The sequence below is a fragment of the Chionomys nivalis genome, chromosome 21, assembly GCF_950005125.1.
Source record: "Chionomys nivalis chromosome 21, mChiNiv1.1, whole genome shotgun sequence".
In the NCBI taxonomy this organism is placed as follows: Eukaryota; Metazoa; Chordata; class Mammalia; order Rodentia; family Cricetidae; genus Chionomys; species Chionomys nivalis.
In genome coordinates this window covers 6,257,616-6,273,416 of record NC_080106.1, presented here as the reverse complement: position 1 = coordinate 6,273,416, position 15,801 = coordinate 6,257,616, and the positions used below count along the sequence as shown (strand labels likewise).

Below are 15,801 nucleotides of genomic sequence, written 5' to 3'. Positions count from 1 at the left end.
TGGGGCGGGGCTGTGGGGTGTGGAGGACAGGCAGCGTGTGTCTCTGGAAGACTGGAACTACCACTGACCCTAATCACTGCTCAGTAGACCACAGTCCTCTACTGCCTTTTGAAGATCTAGGAGCAGGGCTCTGTGCGTCACAGACCCTGAGGTGGTCAGCATACTTCTAACCGCACTTGGGCTGCACCTCTCACCCTATTCGGTCAGTGTCCCCATGGCTTGGACCCACACTTCACCTTGTTTGATCCAGGTGTCTCCCCGTACTCTCTTTCACCAGTTGCTTTGCTGGTACCTTATCAGTGGAATCCTTTTTCCTGTCTGTTCTGTGTGATATGGTGTGTGTGTCACAGCGCTCCATTTCCAGACTGCAGAACCAGACCACACTGGTGCTCCACCCGTCACGGACACCTGAGAGTATGCCAGCAAAGGCCAACGGGAGGTGTGAGCTAGCCTTTCTTCCCAGCTCAGAATAAGCAAGTAAGGTTGGCAGAACGTCTCCCTGCCTGCCTTCCTGAGGAAAGGGGAAAGGGACATGGATGTTTAGAATGTGTCAGAAATCACTCCATTCCCAGAAGGTGCACAGTAGACCTGACTATCCATGTGGAAAGTCACGGTCACCTGAGCCTGCAGAAAGGTCACTCCTGGCTGGCTTCATAATCACCTCATTTCTCTTGTTAATTTAAGCAGCAAGGTTTGGGCTTCCCTGTGACTTCTGGACAAAGTGCTCCTTCTGCTCAGGACACCTTTGTTGGCTGGAAGAGTTGGCAGGATTTTATTTCTTAGTGGTTCCTTTTGTTGTATTACGTAGGGACTAGAAATCCAGGACACTTGCCCCTAAAATGCAGCTCAAATAAGGACAGCCTGGAAGAGCACAGCAGAGCTCCCAGTGGCACTTTGATATCGGCTAGAAGGACCACTGGTCCAGGGACTCTGGAAATGTGCCCCATGGGAGCTGCAGCAGGAAGAGTGGATGGTGGGGGTAAGACCCTGGCAGGCTGGAGTGGAGCCAAGGGTTCACAGATACCTTGAGATGAAAAGGCAGCTGCTGGGTTGTGTCCTTTGGAAACCGGGGTTGGTTTTCATTTCAGGAGACAGGCAGAAATAACCCGCATTTATGGGTCAACAGTGCAGAAGCAGAGCGGCTCTGAAGTGGGAGCGTCCTTGAGGCTGCTCCCAGCCCCCCAGAAGCAGCCCATGGCATCCCTCCCCCCCCCAGGAGCATTCACTGCAAATGAAGATCAAAAGCCTTGTTTTTGTCAGAAGACAGTGAGCAGCAGCGCAGGTTGGCCTAGGGACAGAATGCAAGTAAACCTTTATTTTAAAACCAGTCTTTGATTCGCGGTCAGAGCAGCAGTCAGTGTTGTCTTCGAGCACATGAAAGTAGCATTGAGAGCGTCTGAACTGAGGGTCCAGCGTCGCAGCAGAGTGGGTGGCTGGATTGGCCCTGCCTCCCCTGAACTGCTCCCGAGACGGATCCACAGTGTCAGAGCCTCCCAACTGAGCATTTGACAGGCGATGTGGGTGGATGAGCTAGGCATGGGATGTGGAGGACAGGCAGAGGAGATGCCCTTATGACAGACAGGAATGGGGAGACGGTACTCTGTCCTTCCGAGCAATCTGGGAGTTGTCACTCAGGTTTAGTGTTCTGAAGGAAGGAAGACACGGGGTGACTCCTCAGCCTTTGAGCCGTCACACCCACAGACACAGAGAAGCAAGCCTGGGGTGAGACCGCAAATAGTGGCAGCTGCCCAGGGCAGAGGAAGGGTACAAGTCTTAGGGAAGTAACCTGTCCCTGCCCCTTGGCTGGACAGTAGAGCCAGCCCATGACTGACCACCAAATCTACTTTGGGCTTATGAGCTCACCGAGGTTGGATATCCGTCCCCCTACAGGTTCCTGGGCAGCTCTCATGGGTTTGAATCCCCTACCCTGAACCTACTTGGGATCTCACAAGAGACAAAACGTCTTGTCCTAGAGACAAATCTTGAGGAGACCGAGGCCACCATTGTCCACTCCATTCCTCCTCTCATCCCAAGGCAGAGATTCCATACGGTGTCATCCCTGATTCGGGGTCCAGGAACCAGCTGGACCTAAGGCCACTGGGCTGTGCTTGTGCTGGGGTGCCCAGAGGCTGGTACCCGGCACCCAGACTTGGACCTGTGGTCCAGTGATGGCTGGAGTCTTGGAGTTGACAGAATGTGTCTCTTGTGTCGATACTGTCCTGATTTGCCATCATGGTGGTCTGGCCCAGCCCTTCAGCAACTCTGGAAGAGATGGAGTTGTGCTAATCTTCCTTGGGCCCCTCCACGGTGAGGAACGTGTCCACAGCTGTACCTTGTCGTTCTGGGTCACTAGGGGGCTGTTTCTCACGGTTCTGCTCCGCCCTTGTTTTGGTCCAGGAGGGGGAGCGTAGGCAGCCAGCTCTAGATAGTGGGTGCAGACCTGGAAAGAACACAGAAAAAGTCTAGGATTCAGGAAAATGGGGCAGGGGTGGGCAGGGGCTGAGGCTCCACACTGTAGCTCTGCCGGTCTTGTTGCTACTGCTTCTGGGTATACATAGGCTTTCTTGGTGTCTGCCACTGTGCTGAAGATTTTAGATAGTGGGCTAGGAGTCACTAAAGTCAATGCTAAGGTTTTTTGTTGTTGTTGTTGTTTTTTGTTTTTAAATTTTTTGTCAGCCGGGCGATGGTGGCGCACGCCTTTAATCCCAGCACTCGGGAGGCAGAGGCAGGCGGATCTCTGTGAGTTCGAGACCAGCCTGGTCTACAAAGCTAGTTCCAGGACAGGCTCCAAAGCCACAGAGAAACCCTGTCTCAAAAAACAAAAAAAAAAAACAAAAAAAAAAATTTTTTTTTGTCTCACCATATAGCTTTGGCTGGACTAGTACTTACCACATAGACTAGGCTGGCCTCAAACTCAGAGATCCACTTGCCTCTGCTTCCCCAGTGTTGGGACTGAAGCCATGCACCCCTCTGCCTGGCTCAAGTCTTGAGATTATCTGCCCTGTCCCCTATGTGAACCTAATAAGACACTGCCCAAGCCTTGACTTCCCAAGTGGCTTAGTACGGCTTGGGCCCCTGCAAACCTGATAGTCTGTGCCCCATCGTGAGACTTCAGCTCCTCTCCAGGGTGCAGGCCACATGGGGCACATTTGGATTGGAGTTGAGCTCCCCCTACTCTGCATGTCCAGCCACATGTGTTACCACCACAGCTGTCATGGGGCATTCCTGGCTCAGCCCACACATGACTTGAAAGGAAGGTAGAGCTAAGAAGGGATGCCACCAGGATCAGGCAGAACTCCATTCTGCAGGAGAGATGGGACAAGGACACCCATGAGGTGGAGCCAGGGTCCTCCTTCATGTAGCTGTCCTATCTCAGAGCCCACAGCTTCTCGAGTGCGTGTGTGTCTATGTATGTATGTGCCACACTACCAACTGCCTCCAGGAAGCATGTGAGCAGCTGATCTGCAGAGCCTCTCTGGGGCTGGAGTTCCTTCAATAAGGATGGTGACTTCCCAGCACTTGGGGGGCAAAAGAAAGTGGATATCTGAGTTTCAGGGCAACAGGCTACATGGTGAGACCTTGTCTCGAAAGAAAAGAGGAAAAGAGCCGGGCGATGGTGGCGCACGCCTTTAATCCCAGCACTTGGGAGGCAGAGGCAGGCGGATCTCTGTGAGTTCGAGACCAGCCTGGTCTACAAAGCTAGTTCCAGGACAGGCTCCAAAGCCACAGAGAAACCCTGTCTCGAAAAACCAAAAAAAAAAAAAAAAAAAGAAAAAGAAAAGAGGAAAAGGACGGTAAGTACCTTTCACGAGGCCCTCGGTGTACATATAGGTCTCATCCCAGGTCATGTATACATGTTTTGACTTAGGGGTGGGAGAAGCTGAAGCTGGTGGTGGGTGGGGCTCAGCTCCTTTGCTTTTCCTACCCCACAGCACAAGTGGACAGCTGAAGGTCACATTGATACATGTTTTTTAAGATGTTGAAATGTCAGATGTGGTAGTAACTTTAATTCCAGTACTTGGGAGATAAGAGGCAGTTGGATCTTCAGAGTTTGAGGCTACTTTGGTCTACAAAGAGATCAACCAGGGGCTACACAGTGAAACCAACTGTCTTTTGTTTTTCTTTTCTTTTCTCATTATTATTATTATTATTATTATTTGTTTTTCGAGACAGGGTTTCTCTGTAGCTTCAGAGCCTATCCTGGAACTAGCTCTTGTAGATCAGGCCAACCTCAGACTCACAGAGATCTGCTTGCCTCTGCCTTCTGAGTGCTGGGATTAAAGGTGTGCACTGCCACCACCCAACTTGTTTTGTTTTTCAAGATAGAGTTTCTCTGTGTAATAAAAGCCCTGGCTGTCTTAGTACTCACTTTGTAGACCAGGCTGACCACAGACTCACAAGAGATCTGCCTCCCAAATGCTGGGATTAAAGGTGTGCGCCACCACCACCCAGCTTTGTTTTGTTTTTTTCTTTCTTTTTTTTTAAAAAATTTTTTAAACTTTATTTTATGTGCATTGGTGTGAATGTGTCAGAGCTAAGCCACTAGAGGCCAGGCAGTGGTGGCTCACACCTTTAATCCCAGGACTTGAGGGACAGACAGATCTCTGTTAGTTCAAGGCTGCCTTAGGCTATACGAAATTGATTCAGTCTTAAAAAAAAAACACACAAAAGTGATCCCAGTAGTTGGGACCCCCGACCTTTAATCCCAGCACTAGGGAGGTGGACGCAGGAGTGACATGGCTGGGTGGAGAGAGGATATAAGGCAGGAGGAGACAGGAGCTCAGTGCAGTCTGAGGCAGTCAGTCTGAGAGGCAGTCTGAAGACAGGCTTGCCCCTTTGGCCTGAGCACTGGTAGAGGTAAGAACTCTAGTGGCTGCCGCTCTGCTTCTCCAATCCTTCAGCTTTCAGCCCTCGATAGCTGACTCCGAGTTTTTATTATTAATACCAGTTAGAATTTGTGCTGCATTATATTTGCAAGGAATAATAGCTTTGGCTTCCTGTTGTTCACTTGAAGAAGTAGATAGGATAGGAGGGAAATTACTTCACATGTGAGAAATAGTGCAAAATATAAATAAGGATGAAATGTGAGGACCAAACACACAATTAGGTGACCCCAGGACTCACCCTGACCACCTCCTATACATTCCCTTTCCCCAAGCCAGCGTGCAGCCTCACCTGCAGGGGATTCAGTGGCGAGGTTCTCGTCGTCAGAGTCCGCAAAGACCTCGGCCAGCTCCTGGTCAGACATGTCGGTCAGCTCAGTGAGGTCCAGGAGATCGAAGTGGACCTCCAGGGAGGAGACGCTGCTCAGAGGTTCTAGGGGTTGCAGGAGACACAGTTACCTCTCGGTCCCACTTGATCATGCTACTACACCTCAGTGGTTTCCGCCCCCATGGGTGATCTGGCACTTTGGGTTGATGTTTATGTTTTCATACATGTGTGACATGCATGCAGACCGAAGCTGATGGCTGTCTAACTCAGTTGTTCGTGGTCTTATTCTTTTGAGATGGGGATTTTCATCTAACCAATTTGGCTATACTGGCCAGGAAGTTGTGAGGATTCTCTTTGGTCCTGCCTCCCCGGTTCAGGGAATTTAAGCATGTACTACTACGACTTTTTTTTTTTTTTTTTAAGGTTTTATTATGTACACAAGAGTTCTACATGCATGTACACGTACATGCCAGAAGAGGGCACTATAGATAGTCACCACATGGTTGCTGGGAATTGAACTCACTACCTCTGGAAGAGCAGCCTCTGAGCCATCTCTCCAACCCCTCCCCCCCCCATTTTGTTTTTGTTTTGTTTTTACAGGAGTTCTGGGGATCTGGACTCAGGTTCTATTACACAACAGTCAGTTTACCCATTGGGCCAGTCCCTGAACTGGTACTTTCTATAAAGTCAGTACGAGACAAAACCCAGGCAAACCTACAGGTCCAATAACTCTGCACACTCCAGACTGTAGAGCTTTTTCAGCTCCTTCATTTTGCAGTTTGCATGCACAGTTGCCCATCACTGGGCAGGGCTGCGCCTTTCACACTCAGGCTGCTTTGTCCCCAATGATTGGGGTTCTTCTACGCCGCTGGGATGGTCAGCGATACTTACGCCTCCTCTCCGTGACCTGCAGGAACCCTGGGGCTGGTATTGGGATGCCAACCTCTTCCCCCTCTGTCACAGGTGTGTGGCAAGTGTCCCCCGTCTCATGAGCTGGAACACTCAGGGCAGCCTGTGGTACCTTGACTTCTTTAACAATCTCTGCAACCAAGACATAGTGTCACCTCCACACTCAGGGGAACCCCCACATCCCTCCAGGACTGGGATCTGAGATGGTTGGGGAAGACTATGAGGAGATGGTACATCTGGTCCTCTGACATGCTGCTGTGGCCAGGGGCTCCCAGACTGGTTCATGGCCTTAGGATGCAGAGATGCTGCTGCTCCCTCTCAGGAGCTGCCCTCCCTGGGTGACTAGGCAAAGGATATCTGAGAGTGGACTGACAGACGGCTCAGCAGTGCAGCTCCGGGGAGCTCTTAGTATGGGAATTCCACAGCAGGTTTGCCAGTGTAAGGCTCTATTGTCTCTATACTGCAGTTTGTCTAGGTTTTGGCTGGCCTAAGGTTTAATGACGGGTCACCTGTGAGTTCCTGTCTTTCTGTTGGGGACTGACTTCCTTATAAAAACCTATGTTAGACAAGATCTCCTGAGTAAATTAGGAGCATGGGGATCTTGGGGGAGGGTTGAAGGGAGGAGGAGAAAGGCAGGGAGGGGAGCAGAGAAAAATGTAGAGCTCAATAAATACAATAAATATCAATTAAAAAGAAACTTATATAGTCTTTGGAGTCAATGGAAAAAGAAGTGAAGTAGGAAGAAGTAGGAAGTGGTATCCTTGTTATCCTGTCATCCTTCACCGTCAGCCCCATTGCAGTTTGGTGAATGCTCTTTTCAAAAAATGAATTGGTTCTTTTTTTTTTTTTTTTTGTTTTGTTTTGTTTTTTCGAGACAGGGTTTCTCTGTAGCTTTGGAGTCTGTCCTGGAACTCACTCTTGTAGACCAGGCTGGCCTCTAACTCACAGAGATCCACCTGCCTCTGCCTTCCGAGTGCACCACTACTGCTGGCTGTCTTTCTTACGGAGAACAAGAGACCCTCGGGCATCTGCTGGGATGGAGACTGTTTTACCCCACACTGGTCCTCGTACTTTCCTTTCCAGCGCTTGGAGCTGTCACTTAGTGGCCTTCTGACCTCTCCTGTTATCGCCATACCCCATCCTGGCAGTTTCTCCCATGGGGCAGCTCAGAGCCCTTAGCAGATACCCTTCATCTCCTTTCCTGTCCCATCCCCTTCAGCAGCCCTCTTCCCGTTCCTCACACCCTGCCAGAGATCCCAATAGCTAGTCAGGTGTGTCCCCTTGTGCCTGTCCCCCAAGTTACCATCTTCCCAGAGAAGAGCATACCTACCTTCCTAACCTCCCTGCCCTGTTCTCTAGGGCTCTTCCCAGAGACTTCCCTCTCTGGTTTCTAGATCCTTCATGGTGTGTCTGATCCCCACCTGAAGGCTCTCTGTGTACCTGGTGTGGATGAGAGCCCTCGTGTGATCTGTGGATCTATGCTGGGATGCACAAGTGTCCCATGGATTATTTTTGGCAGCCCTGGGTGATGAACACCGAACACACCGAGAAAAAGCAGCTGCTGCTGTGAGCAAGACTTGAACTGAGGCGGCCACAGTGCAGACTCCCACTGTTGACAGCTGCAGGTCAGACTAGACGGCCTTTCCTGATGAAATGTGCTCACAGCAGATGTGGGACTGGAGGGACTGGAGCATCCGTGAACGCTTCAGTCTTTTCCTAGTGGATGCAGAGGACCTAGGGGGAGTGTGGATCTCAGATGAGTCCAGGGGCGCCGGAGCAGGGGGATGATAGAAGGCCACAGTTATGTTTGGACCTCTGAACTATAGTTCTATTGGAGTGTGCTGGGAAAACCTACTACTTGACCACTTTCCTCTATTTTCTGGGGCATTGTGCTGAGATGGGGACCCCATCTAGGACCTTAGCTAAATAGCAAGCATGACCCCTGTCTTGCACCCCTCACTAGAGATCCTAGGATCATACGAGTCTTCAGCCCCTGGGACAAGAGAACAGTGGCCTTACTACATCCTTTCATATTTTGTCCATGAGAGTCAATGAGATGCGGTAGCTCTTGGTGTGGGGTCCTGGGGATCACACCCAGAACGTCCTGCACACTTGTCACGTGTTATCTGTAAAGTCTTTATGTCAGCATCTTGCTTTGGCCTTGGTCCTGTTTTATCCTGAAAATCCTGGTGCTTTGTCTTAAGCCAAATCCCTGGGAGGAGAATGAGGAAGATGGAGTTGTCACCATCAGGAACATTCTTGTGGTACATGCCTATGGACCCTGCACTTGGGAGGTGGAGGCAATGTCTACAAACAAGTAAACTGACCGGTGTTGAGGCTGCTGTAGTGGCTACACTTATAACTCCAGCAGTTGGGAAGTGGCAACAGGCAGATCTTGAGTTTGAAGCCTAAAGTCAAAATATGCCAGGACAGAGGAAGCCTCTGACCCCGATCCACGTGTGTGTGTATGTGTCTCTGTGTGTGTGGAGTGTGACTGAATGACTGATCCTCATCTCTGTCTGTCTGAATGGATGATCCCAAGCCCCCACAATGAATGGCTGTGCTAAGAATCATCCAGGTCAGTCTGCACCTTCTTTGCAAGGTATTGTAGGGGGGATAAACAGATTCTCTACCCACAAAATCTGTTGTTTTTCCCAGTTAGGAAGCAGCCAGCGTACTAGGCAGGCCAGGGCAGGGTCAAATACCGGCAGACAGTCGGGAGTCAGTAGCTCAGATCTCCTGGAGTCACCCTGGGCAGGATAGAGGGAAGTGGGTGTCTGATGCCCTGGGAAGGACTCCACAGCGATCCTTGACTCTGGTACAACCTCGACCAGGGGACTGCTGCTGCTACCCTAACCTGTGGGTGGCGCTCGGAGCTAGGGTGCTGAGTTTCCTAAGGGCTTTGCTGTTGTCCTATTTCTAGTACATTTGTGGCTTGGAAGCTAGGCCCAAATCTTGCTGTGCTCCAAAGGCCTGGCCATGCTTTATGCCACTGAACAAGTAAACAGATGAATTAATGATATGAATAGATAAATGTAAACGAAATGACCACCAGGAGGAAGAAATGGTCACAAATATGGGCTACTTGAGCCCCATTTCCCCAGCATCTCCCTGAATCTATATCATCAGTTCAGTATCTTAAGGAAGCTGAGACCCCACGTCTGCTCTCAGTCTCGAGTGCAGGGCCACGGCCTCTGCTTCTCTACAGACTCTGGGACCCTTGGAGGTGGGGAAGAGACAGAGTCTTGGTCCCCAAAGGCTCAGGAGGGCTTCTCAAGGAGGGAGCACAGTTTTTAAGAAAGAAATTTAGTAGCTGGGCCTGGCGGAGCAGCTGCTCAAACACTTCTTTAATTCCAGCAACTCGAGGGGCAGGCAGGTAGGTCTCTGTGAGCTCCAGGCCACCCAGGGCTTGTAATGAGATCTCCCCCCCCCCATTATTTAGGTATAAGAGTTGTATATTAGGCTTGGCATGATGGTGCACACCTTTAATCTCAGCACCCAAGGGGTGGAGGCAGGAGAGCTCTATGAGTTTGAGGCCAGCCTGGTCTACATAGCAAGCGCTAGTATAGCCAGTGCTACATTGTCAGACCCTGACTTAATGATACTTTATAAAAATTTTACCTTTTGGAGGTAGTTTCTTCAATGGCTATTGATGAAAATGAGTCTAGATTTGATGCAAAATACTGAAGGTAAGTTGATAAGGTCTGTATGAGCTAGCCTGGCTGTGGTCCTGGGAGGTGGTATATACACCTCCACCACAGTGGGCTCTGCTTGTGTGTGTGTGTGTGTGTGTGTGTGTGTTTCACACGCTCCAAAACAAAGGGTCACTCAGATGTGATGGTCACAGTCACCCACATGAAGCCTTATGAAGTCCCACCAAGCAGAGCTTGCTAGCTCAGGATGCAGAAAAGAGAACACCGCTAAAGGTCCCGAGAGCACAAACCCTCTTGGTTTTCTCCTCCCTACAAGCAGGCCAAGCAACTGCACAGAATACGTACCTGGTATATGTTCACTGAATCAGGTGAACTAAGTGACTGCCCCGGCCAGTGATTTAGACATCAGAAACAACCCATTCCATCTGCGTTTAAGCTTTTGGGCAAGCACTTCCTTTCTCAGAGAAGGAAAGGAAAATCTCTGTCCTATACAAGGGGCTGTCTGTACTGACAGCCATGCTAACGGAGACTCCGGGGGCACAGGCAGGTTGCCAGTATCACACAGCTCAAAATCAGCCCTGAGCTCTGCAGCAAGTCCTTGCTCTCCAAACCATTTACCTTCTGGTACCCACAGAACTGGTGCTGGGAAGACCAACGGTCCTGGGACTTTCGATAGCATGATGGGGTCGCCCACTAAAACAGTTTACCTGAGCTAATGGGAGTTCACCAACTCCAGCCGGACAGGGGCAGAACCAGCATAGGTCCAAACTAGTCCCTCTGAATGTGGGTGACAGCTGTATGGCTGGGGCAGACTGCGGGGGCCACTGGCGGTGGCACCAGGATTTGTCCCTACTGCTTGTACTGGCATTTTGGGAACCTATTCTCTTTGAATGGATGCCTTGCTCGGCCTTGGACCTTCGCAAAGCAATGTGCCTTGCCCTCTCTGAGTAGTGGATGGGGTGGTGGGGAATACGGAAGGAGGGGAGGGAGTGGAAACTGGGATTAGTATGTAAAATGAAAAAAGAAAGATAGTTTGTTTTCTTTTTTTAAAAATTAATTTTTTTTTTAAAAAGAAATATGATCTCCCATAAAAACAAAACAACAAAAAGCACAACCAGCCCCACGGGCCGAATGATGTCTGGTGCTTAGGAAGATAAGGGTTCTCAAACAGGACATTACTCCCGGCCTGCAGACCCAGGAGACAACTTTGGGACAGCTCCCAGGGGGCAGCCCTTTGGGCTTCAAGAAGTCGTCGTGTGACTGGGATGTCAGCAGAATGACAAGCTGGCCAAATCCTCAGGCACCTAGTAGCTCCTTGGGATGGGACCTTCAGGAAATCCTAGAGGTGTTGGGTATGGCTAGGCAAGCGAAGGATTGTTTAGCTTACATCCAACTTCCCACAGCGATTGATCCCTGAAAAGCTTTCTGGAAAGCCGGGAGGGGAGGGGATTTTAAGACACCCCCCCCCCCATTGTTAGCCAGCTGCCTGTGGCAGACTGGTGGGACCTTAACCCTCTGTTGGGTCCCTAACTGCTGGGAGAGGCTGAGGAGGGAACATACACACCTTCCCTTCCAAAGATGTGGCAGCTGGGCAGCACGGACACCGCTGCCCCGCAGCACCAGGAGCTCGGGTGCATGCGCCATGACCTCACCAAAACCCCAGCTCAGCCCGGAGCCCCAGACCCCCTTCCGCCTCTTGTCATTCCTCCCGGTTTCGCCGCTGGGGCGAACAAAGCCTACGCGTGAACAAGCGGGTAGCATCGTCTCCAAGAATCGCCTCTCCAGACCCCGAAGTCCGGTCCCGGCACGCCCCTCCCCCACTCCCAGCCTCGGCTGGTAGGGGGTTCAGGGTGAAACCCCTCGCCACCACCCAGGAGGGCAGTTAGCAAGGCTGTCTGAACCCGGAGCTTGAAGAGCAGGGGAAGAGACGCAGTCTGTGCTTCCCGAGCCGGGTCCCCACACATTTCCAAGGCGCTGGCCCGGCCCCCTCTTCCGCCCCCCAGCTCTGAGTCGGACGGGCAGGCTCAGGAGGCACCCGCCGGTCTCCAGGCCCCGGGAGCAGCGGGCCAGTAGGCAGAGGGAGGGGCTGCGGTTTGTTGCTGGGGTTTGGGGGACCTGGATCCTACTCACCTCCCGGACCAGCGCTCTCCGGAGACTCCATGCGGCCAATGGGATCCGCGAGGGGTGTGGGCAGCGGCGATGCGAGCCGGCCCGGATGCATCAACTGCTCTGGCGACTACTGGGTCCGAGCTTCGGGAGCAGCGCATCGGGGCAGCAGCCAAGGGGCCGCGGCGGCGGGGAGGAGGCCGCGGGGCGGGGCGCGCAGCTGCTTCGGGCGCCGGTCCCCTCCCCATCTCTAGCAGCCAGCAGCACAGGTGCGGCCCCGCCCTGTTCCTCGGGCGCCCCCTGCCGACCTGGCCAACAACAACCCCCATCCCCACACCCGTACTCCTCCAGCAGGGACGTAGCCCTTTGCCCCCTTTGCCGACCAAGGGCTACAGCCTGCCACCGCAGTCCAGGACTCCTGCGCACTGACAAGCTGCGCGGGCTTCAGTCCATCCATCCGTAAGTATTTGTAGGGTGCCAACTACGTGAGGCGCCTGGCGGAGCTAGAATAGGAGGTCGTACAAGAAGGGTCAAAGCAGCACCAGACCCCTCATCCTATAAACCAGGACTTGTGGATCTAATTAATGCTATATGAATCCATACTGAGAGTTCAAGGCCGGGGGTGGAGCTCGGGGGTTGGTGACCTGGATAAAGAAGGCCTTGGACATATTGAGAGCCCACAATTGGAGCCCCATCTCTAAACGCCAGTCCTGCCTGCACCCGGCCTGCTTGCATTGCACAGGGTACTGAATAGTTTTATGTCAACTTAACACAAGCTGAAGTCATCTGAGAGGTAGGAACCTTAATTAAGAAAATGCCTTCGCAATGGCCAGCTGTAGGGCATTTTCTTATTAATTATTGATGTGGGAGGTACCAGCCCATTGTGGGTAGTGCCAACCCTGGGTTGGTGGTCCTGGGTTCTGCAAGAAAATAGTCTGTGCAAGACATGAGGAGCAAGCCAAGTTTCTCCATGGCCTCTGCATCAACTGCTGCCTCCAGGTTCCTGCCCTGACTTCCTTTGATGATGAATAATTCTGTGGAAGCACACGCCAAATAAACCCTTTCCTCCTCAAGTTGTTTTGGTCATAGGGTTTCATCGCAGCAGTACTAACCCTAAAACACACAGTATCTCCTTACTCCTCCCAGAGATCTGAAGATGCTGACCTCAGAGACAGTAACTTTCCCCAGGTTGCATATTCAGGGCTAGAAGTCAGAAAGCAGCCCAACTTGAAACAAAGCAAACTATCCGAGAGGATGGGATCGTTATCCTGAGAGGGGTGAACTGATGGATAAGTTTGGTCCTGCCCCGGGCAGAATGGAATGGGTAACTAGAAGGGCGGTGGTCAAACAGCTTTATTCATTCAGTAGGATGGGAGTGAAAGCTCGGGCTTCCTGCCCAGATCTAGTGGACCCTAGGGCCTGTGGCCTTTGAGCCTGAAGGCCAATTCCAAAAAGTTAATAGTTCTGCTTTTCTTTAGTTTACAAAACAAGGAAACACCTACCTGCTGGTTAAGGCCCTCTGAAGCTGAGGTAAATGGTCTGTGGAAGCACACGCCAAATAAACCCTTTCCTCCTCAAGTTGTTTTGGTCATAGGGTTTCATCGCAGCAGTACTAACCCTAAAACACACAGTATCTCCTTACTCCTCCCAGAGATCTGAAGATGCTGACCTCAGAGACAGTAACTTTCCCCAGGTTGCATATTCAGGGCTAGAAGTCAGAAAGCAGCCCAACTTGAAACAAAGCAAACTATCCGAGAGGATGGGATCGTTATCCTGAGAGGGGTGAACTGATGGATAAGTTTGGTCTTGATCATTAGTTCCCTGCCTGGGGCAAAGCTAGGGTATAGGGTTAACACGAGAGACCATTGACCACCTTGGTGACCACTGATGATAGTGTTTGGGCATAGGCCACTCCTAATCAGCTGGGGCAGCAATGTTGTGTTTTCCAAAATGCCATGGAGCCGACCATGGGGCCACACATTTAGAATCCCAACACTTCACAGGAGAAGGTAGGAGGAACAGGAGTTCAAGATCCTCCTGGTTACACAGCAGCTCTGAGGTCAGCCTCAGCTGCAGGGGACCGTGTCTCAACAAACAAACCCAAAGCACTGGATGTGATCCTTCCAGAACCATTCCCATCAGGACACTTCAGTGTTGTCAGAGCCTGTGACTGCATCTGCCAGTGGAGAATGGTGGATGTGATACCATGTGACATCCAAGGCTAGGTCATAAGAAAAGTCCAGCTTCCTTGGAAGGCTCCTGTAAAAACCAGGTCACCATGTGGTGAGAAAACCAGGCTACCCAGACTTCACTTGTGTACGTTCTGACTGGCAATCTCTTTGAGATCCCAGCCAACAGCTGGCCTGACTATGCTCAGGTGGTTCCAAATGCTACTTTTGAGTTTTCCAGGAAGAGGGTGATAAGGGGGCAGGGTAGGCTGCCCCACTAAGTCATAGCCGAGTTTCAGATTCATGAGCAAAACCGGTTAGGTACTGTATTGCCTCTGTGCTCTAGGGTTCCTTGTTACACAGCCAGTATGTTTATATATGATTTATTTTTTTATTTTATGTGCACTGGTGTCTTGCCTGCATGTTTGTCTGTGTGTGAGGGTGTCATATCTTGGAGTTGCAGACAGTTGTGAGCTGCCACATGGGTGTTGGGAATTGAACCGGGGTCTTCTGGAATAGCAGTCAGTGCTCTTGACCGCTAAGTCATCTCTCTAGCCCACAGTCAGTATCTGTTAACAGCAATTTTTGTTTAGTGGTGCTTTCTGTTTGAAAGATGATAGGAACAGGCTCTTGTCAAAGATTTCCATGCTCGCTACTGACAGGTGGTATGATTTTTGAGCCAGCGTCTGTTTTATCTTTGCATTTCCATGAAGGACCTTTTCGAAACATACAGTAGGGAGAACGGCATCATATGCCCACCTATAGCCCCAACCCAACAAGTAACCAGGTTATCAGTGGCCTTCTCCGTGTTCAGCCGCCTTCCTCTGCACTTAATGTTCTGAAGCAAATTTCTACGCACACCTCATCATTCATTTTCGAATATCTCAACATTTACTTCTAAGATAAAGACCAGTTTTGTCAAACCAGTATCTATGCCTTCAGTGTGTTGACACAGTGGGCTATGGTAGCTTACTTAGTCAACTAACTGGTTTTGAGAGGAGCCAAACCTTAGAGGATCGGTTAGTTGATTTGTGGGTATCAATGTTTGCTCTAGGATTTTTCAGGAAACTGATGTCATGTGTCTGGCCTTCTGAACTGCACTGCTTGGTGTTGATTAAAACTTTCTGGCTGGGCAGGGGTGGTTTAATCCCAGCACTCGGGAGGCAGAGGCAGACGGATCTCTGCGAGTTCAAGGCCAGCCTGGTCTACAGAGCTAGCTCCAGGACAGCCAGGGCTGTTACACAGAGAAACCCTGCCTTGAAGAAAAAAAAGAAAAGAAAAACCACAACAAACAAACAGCAGAATGTTCTTAAGCTGGAGGTGTGAAGAAAAGGCTCTTTTCTGAATATCATGACCTAAATTCTGCTTGAGCCGTCCTTATCTGGGTGGGTCTTGTTGGATCCTAGGGAATCTCCAGTCTGTGTTCTCCAAGCTGTTCATCATTGTAATCCCACACTGAAAAGTCAAGCTGTTCTGTCGATTTCTGCCAAACACAAACCCTATCTGTGCTATCTGAACTAGTTTTCCTATTCTTGCCCTTTTTGCTGAAAAGTGTTGTTTTTTGTTTATTTGTTTTGTTTTTTTGACAGTTTCCCTGTGTAGCTCTGGCTGTCCTGGAACTCACTCTGTTCAGTCCAGGCTGGCCTCGAACTGGGAGGTCTGGCTGCCTCTGCCTGCCAGCGTGCTGGGGACTAAAGGCGTGCGCCACCACGGCCAGCTGAAAGGAGTTACTGGTACATTTATTTAGTTCAGGG

The 15,801-nt window shown here is 50.8% G+C and overlaps 1 protein-coding gene across 1 annotated transcript; it reads right to left on the bottom strand.

Annotated features, from left to right (window-relative positions):
- Positions 1-1,294: 1,294 nt before the first annotated feature.
- On the bottom strand, positions 1,295-12,313 carry Dbndd1 (dysbindin domain containing 1). The gene is given in 5 exon segments (XM_057753968.1): positions 1,295-2,440; positions 5,176-5,316; positions 6,103-6,252; positions 11,904-11,985; positions 11,987-12,313. Coding segments are annotated over 5 exon segments (753 nt in total). The 5' UTR covers positions 12,209-12,313; the 3' UTR covers positions 1,295-2,282.
- Between the last annotated feature and the right edge of the window lie 3,488 nt (positions 12,314-15,801).